General features: G+C 32.4%; 2 protein-coding genes across 2 annotated transcripts in view; both read right to left on the reverse strand.

The window, feature by feature from the left end:
• Positions 1–1548: 1548 nt before the first annotated feature.
• Positions 1549–3279, reverse strand: HELRODRAFT_100818 (hypothetical protein). The gene is made up of 3 exons (XM_009022731.1): positions 3228–3279; positions 2760–2878; positions 1549–2367 (listed from the first exon to the last, which is right to left on the reverse strand). The coding sequence occupies exons 1-3, from the start codon at positions 3248–3250 to the stop codon at positions 2252–2254; spliced, it is 258 nt and encodes an 85-aa protein (XP_009020979.1). The 5' UTR covers positions 3251–3279; the 3' UTR covers positions 1549–2251.
• Positions 3280–3543: 264 nt separating this feature from the next.
• Positions 3544–6568, reverse strand: part of HELRODRAFT_192423 (hypothetical protein) — an 11428-nt gene continuing 8403 nt past the window's right edge. The window contains exons 15-20 of the mRNA XM_009022732.1: positions 6228–6331; positions 5843–5948; positions 5104–5328; positions 4468–4581; positions 3963–4158; positions 3544–3826 (exon numbers count right to left, since the gene is read on the reverse strand). Of these exons, the coding sequence (XP_009020980.1) occupies positions 4033–4158; positions 4468–4581; positions 5104–5328; positions 5843–5948; positions 6228–6331 (675 nt within the window). The 3' untranslated portion in view covers positions 3544–3826; positions 3963–4032. The remainder of the gene's footprint in view (positions 3827–3962; positions 4159–4467; positions 4582–5103; positions 5329–5842; positions 5949–6227; positions 6332–6568) is intronic.

The following is a 6568-nucleotide window of genomic DNA, read 5'->3' on the forward strand; positions in this document are numbered from 1 at the left end:
AATTAGAGACCGGTTTGTTGGCCGAATATTCATAATTACCGTATGTTAATTAGATGCAATGGGCAAGAGACTGGTGGTTTGTAGGCTGAATAGTCATAATTGCCATATTATAGTGTAAAGATATTATGTTTATATATAATAATTATTATGATTGTGTGACGCGTGTTCGATTGTGTGTTGGTGTGGGATGTGTATTCATATCCGCTATGTGTCTGTTGTTGAGGCCTATGTGAAATACTCAAGAGAGAATTTTTTAAATATGGTAATAATTATAGTATTATAATTATATTATTGTTCACTTTTTGTTCACAAGTTGTTCACTTTTTTTTCTTGATAAAGTTTTTGAATTAAAAAAAATTACGTCACATACGCGCACATCAGAGGAGGAAATGTTCGAGAACGATGACGTCATAAACAGATTCGGAGAAGGGGATTATCAAATATTCCGTAAGTTGTTATATAGTTACGGAGTATAGTTTCTTTTTTTGCGTAGTTGTTAAGGTGCCTGGCACTGATGATTGCAGTGAGCGGTAGGTTCGAACGCAGAGTGATCCTTGTCTATCATATGAGATGTGTGTGACGCGTTGGTTCAAGTGTGCTTTCTCTCTTCCTCTCTCTCTCTTTGTGTGTGTATGTGTGTGTTTTGTTGGTAGATACTTCTGAAAAAAAAAACGAAAGCATTCTTAATAATTGATTGAATAAATGAATGAATAAATGAATAAATTGGAATTATAATTTTTCTTTCATCTTTAGAAAAAAAGCCACTCGTATTAGATTCCAAACAAGAAGGTAAATTTTTTTAATCATCCCCAATCATTTTTAAAAATATAACAAATAATTTTTAAAATTCACATTCAGTTGTTGAAAAAGAACCAGGTTAGATTATTATCCATTCATTTGTACGAATTCACGACCATTTTCAACGCCTTTCTTCTTCTTCTTTACCTGATCTTATTCATTTCGTAATAACTTATCCATAGAACACTCTTTCCAAATATTCAGTCTGGATGTTTAAGAATCAACACATAGCATAGTTCTCATCACTAAAACGACGAAAGAATGAGCGAATGAATTGATGAATCTTAAATGAGTGACTTGAAAATTATTGAACAACCAAACAAGCCAAACACTTTGTACATAACACAATCAACACGTAATACAAAACTACAGATCCGGAAGAGGCAGAATTCCTGAAGGGAATGGGAAACCTAGAACAGGAAGGAATATCTCCCGCATTTTTGGGAGAAGTTTTGAAGATTTTGATGGTGACATGGGTGTCTGTCTACGCTGTTCTTACTTTTTATACCATATTAGCCTACGCTGATTATTTATGAATGATAAGCTTGGAAATTTGGAGTGGGAATTGAAATATAGCACTTAGGAACTTGACCGTGTGGCGTTGTTAAGGTTTTTCTTGCTTCTATGTTAATCTTATAATAAAAAGGATACGATAGAGAAATTTCGGTCTGAATCATATATGGTCTGAATCCATGGTCTGAATAGATGTATTTAGCCGACAATGAACAGTTCGTTTAAAAATGTCGTTTCTTTGGTGTTACGTTAATTTTATTTTCCGTTGAATTTCTTTGATTGAATTTGTATTCGAATATAAATAACGTCTATATCTGTAAGATTTTCATAGTTGAAAGTAAAAACAAAGGGAGAAATTATTTGTGAATGATAAATGTTTGGAAATTTGGCGTGAAGACACATCCACCCAAGCAATTATCTTACATATCTAATCAAACTTCCTATTAATTAATTAAGTATAATTAAACATGTGTATATACACATTAAGACAGGGGTGGGCAAGGCCGCATGCGTCCAGCGAGGCCTTGTTCGCCAAAAAAGGCCTTGTTCTTAAAAAAATTCTCCCCAGGGTCGAAAAAATTTACATGTGCGGCCCTCACAACAAAAAGTTTGCCCACCCCTGCCCTGTATTAAGACATCAAAACATTATGAAGACACTGCAAACAAAATAGAAAAGAAAAAAACGCCATTATAATTCCTAATTACAGTTAGCACATGACAAGACCATAACTGAATAACCTTAATAATCATAGTTTACTATATAATGACAACCAAATTACATTACATAGTTTGGCCTTAGGCATTAAACGCAAGGGTTTTAGCTTTGGGAGATGTTTTTGTCTGTGTAAATTGTAAATAGCAGTGAAAAAACTAATAAAAAAATGATTATATTATAAATGAGGTTCAGAAAAAAATATTTAGGATAAAATTCAGGATGCAATCATTCCTTGAATTTCCATTCCCTCCTACACATGGGACAAATTTGATGAGTTTGTTGCGAGTTCAGCCACTTAACGATGCAGTGAATGTGGAAACAGTGGGAACACTGGCCCCAGACTGAATTGGGATTAGAAGATTTAAAAAATGATTATGTTATTTTAAAAAAAAACTCTCATTATTATAAATAAAATATTATAATGTAAAGCACAGGACCTTAAATTGTTTCAAATCTTTCAAAAACTAACTAAACACAAACTAACTAAATAATTAACATAAGCAGAATCCCTGAAGTTTAAAAATCCTAAATAATAAGTCATGTGGGGAATTTAAATTGAAATGATCTGATAGTATGTCTATCTATCTGCTGTACAACTTAACGATAGTGTCATACGAAGATAGGAACAAACTAACTCAAACAAAAATAAGTGATGCTATAATTTAAGATTTACCTAATTAATTAATTAAAAAAATATTAGGTTAATTTATCCGGGGTCAATCAATAAACAGACCAAGTGGGCAGTCATCTCCAGGGATCTTGCAATCCGGACAGCAACCATCAAAGGCCATCCTACATATGCCGCAGTTGTCGTCGTTTGCTATCCACTTCCATGTGGCTACTGCTGTCCATCTGGCGGTGAGAAAAATATTAATTATTTAATTATTAATTTTATTTTAAAATAATTAAACTAGATTTAAAATAATTTTTGAACAAATAACAAAAATCTAATTTTTTAGTTATTATTAATATTTAAACTTAATTTAAAAATACATCCGTATCGAAAACACCGAATTTAAAAAACAAAAATCGAAATTATAATAATATAAATAAATAAATAAAATAAGTATAATAACTACTCTGTAAATTTTCGGCCAATGGAGGTTCCATGAAAAAAAATTATTTGATATTAATAAAACATATTTTTTATTTATTAAAATGAAAAATTTAAATATAAAATTACTCCAAATTAAATAACGAACCTTTGAATCGCACATTAAACATTTTTTAAAAACTGTGCTGAAACTAAATGTGAATTCGACTTTAACAAGCTAGCCATAGAGTTGCAGGTGTAGACACAATAACAATTTTTCTTTTGTTAGAATGAAAGTAAAGTGAAAAAAGCTAAGTTTAATGCTACTTATGGTTCAACAAAAATACTTTAATCTTTTATATCAGTTATAAAAATTATATTTTTTTATTAAATTTAAAAATCTCGTTTACATTTACCAAAACAAGACTGTTCTTACGCGTTCACTTTTTAAGCTTATAAATAAAGAAAAAACATTTTTCTTATTTTTTTATTAATAAACCAGTTTAATAAAACATTTTGTCATTAGTATATTCAGATGAATCGCGTCATTTTAACAGAGTTAACTTGAATAAGGACATTAAGGATGACGATGATGAATGACATTGAAATACGATTCGAGCAGAGATCAGTGCCCTAACCTCAAGCGAATGTGTGTGAATGTGTGTGTGTGAATGTGTGTAAATGTGTATTTGTGAACGTATGTGTATGCATGTGTGTATGTGTGTGTGTGTGTCTGTATGAAACACAAAAAATAATAGCAAAATAACATCTATTGTTGTAACAATTACAAATAATAATAATAACAATAACAATAATAATAATAATAATAATAATAATAATCTATTACTTTAATAATTAAAAAACTGATAGACAGAAAAAGAAACAGCCACAACTTGAAAATACGTATTGAAATTAATAACATTTAAAAAAAAATAATCAAAAAATAATAATCGTTTATTTAATTATATTAAATTTAATTTGAAACTGGAGCCAAGAGATTAGTGAAATTGTTGTAGATGTGTAGTATGTCCGGATCAACATCTCCAGTGAAGACGCTGGTACTCAAGTACCCAGTGTACTGATACGTGAACTCGTGGTACTGTCGTTAGGAGTATAATTATTATTTAATTATAATTATTTTGTAATTTAATAATTTTTATAAATATTTTTTATTAAATGATATTTTTGTATTTAAAAAAAAATAGTAATAATGATAACGGCTTTGGATGCCAAAATTTGATGTATGCATGTGTATGTTGTGTACTTGTGTTAACATTATTACAAGCGCTCTAATAAAATAAATGGAGCGCTATATAATTGAAATATCATTGCCACAAAATTTAAAACTTGTAGAATAAGCGAAACCAAAACTAAAATCGGAAAGTGAAACTAAATTCGAAAGCGGAACCTTGTAGAGATATTCCTGCAACCTATCCTTGAGTATCTTGTACATGGGAACTTCGTGTGAGAGGCCGTCATTCTCACAGAGATGAATGTGATCAGATAGAACGTTCACAATGTTCTAGGGTGATAGGGAGTTGATTGATTTAGTTAACCGGTTGCATGATTAGTTGGTTGGCTGGTTATATGATTAGTTGGTTGATTGGTTATATGATTGGTTGGTTGGTTGGTTATATGATTGGTTGGTTGATTGGTTATATGATTGGTTGGTTGGTTGGTTATATGATTGGTTGGTTGGTTATATGATTTGTTGGTTGGTTATATGATTGGTTGGTTGGTTGGTCACATGATTGGTTGGTTGGTTATATAATTGGTTGGCTGGTAGGTTGGTAGGTTGGTTATATGATTGGTTGATTGGTCATATGATTGGTTGGTTGGTTATATGGTTGGTTGCTTCATTCATTGTACATTTGATTGGGGCTGTAGAGAGGTGAATGAGCAATCAAATCGGTAAAAAATAACAAACGAACACACACATACACACACACACAGACACATACACACACACACACACACACACACACACACACACACATACACACACACAGACACACACACAGACACACGAAAGCACACACATTACCTTAATAATATGGCAATGAATGATCTTAATCTCTTGCTTCAGCTGCTGGGCCTTCTTCTCCTCAGCGTCTATCTCATCATCGAACTGAGTCCTCTTGACGTTGTACCTACCGAGGTCAAGGTCGTCATCGTCCTGATCGTCATTCCTCTCGTCATCGTCATCATTTTTGCGGTCATCATCGTCGTCGTTGTAGTCGTCGACGCCCAGATGTCGCTTCGGCTTTTTCTGAGGGGTATGGATGAGAGTGAGGTTTGACTTGTATGTCAGAAAATTAACATTTACTGATTGTGGTTCAACTATAGACGAATCCTTTTTGAAGTTTTCAAGACTTTTTTAGTTTTATTGAGCTTTGTGCGTGTATTCTCTATCTATCTATCTATCTATCTATCTATCTATCTATCCATCCATCCATCCATCCATCCATCCATCCATCCATCCATCCATCCATCCATCCATCCATCCATCCATCCATCCATCCATCTATCTATCTCTGTCTTTGTTTTTATAACTCCGTCTTTTTTTCTGTCACTCTTACTGTCCATCCTACCTCATATCATTGTATAAATAAATATTACGATAATAAAAATTAATAACAATTATCATTACAATTATTTATAATATTAATTAAAATAATAAAAATTATTATTACAACTATTTATGATATTATTTAAAATAATAATAATAATAATTATTATTATTATTATTAATAATCACAATTAGGCAGTAACGAAGTACGAACGTAGGTGGAGGATTGTTTCTTGAGATTTTCCAACTCCTTCAGAGTCTTGCTTAGCTGTGTGTGCATCTTGTCAAGTGTGGATGCCAGTATGTGGCTGATGTAGAAGCTGTTGGGTGGGTAGGTAGGTGGGTAGGTCGATCGATAGGTAGGTGAGTGGGTAGGGTAGGTGAGTGGGTAGGGTAGGTAGGTGGGTAAATAGGTAGGTAGGTTAGGATTACAGCAATAACAACAATAATATTACAATAACAATAGCAATAATAATTATATAAAATAATAATAGTCTAACCATAGCAATAATAATAACAATAATGTAACAATAATATGACAATAATAACAATAACACAACAATAATAGAAGTAACAATGATACAACGAATCCCACGCACCAATTGAGATGGGCGACCATTGGTTCAGAAAGAACCCAAGCCACCACCGATGAACAGCTGATGATTTGAGTTTTCAGCAATTTGTCGACTATCACCTCAATCATCTGTATGTGTGTGTGTTTGTGTGTGTGTGTGTGTGTGTTTGTGTGTGAATTGTATGTATGTGTGTGTTTGTTTGTGTGGATGTATGTATGTATGAGTGTGTGTTTGTTTGTGTGGGTGTGTGTGTGTGTGTGTGGATGTATGTATGTCTGTTTGTTTATGAGTGTGTATGTATGTGTGTGTGTGTCTGTGTGTGTTAGTTTGTGTGTGTTTGTGTGTGAATTGTATGTATGTGTGTC

This window comes from Helobdella robusta (assembly GCF_000326865.2).
Source record: "Helobdella robusta unplaced genomic scaffold HELROscaffold_33, whole genome shotgun sequence".
Taxonomy (NCBI): Eukaryota; Metazoa; Annelida; class Clitellata; order Rhynchobdellida; family Glossiphoniidae; genus Helobdella; species Helobdella robusta.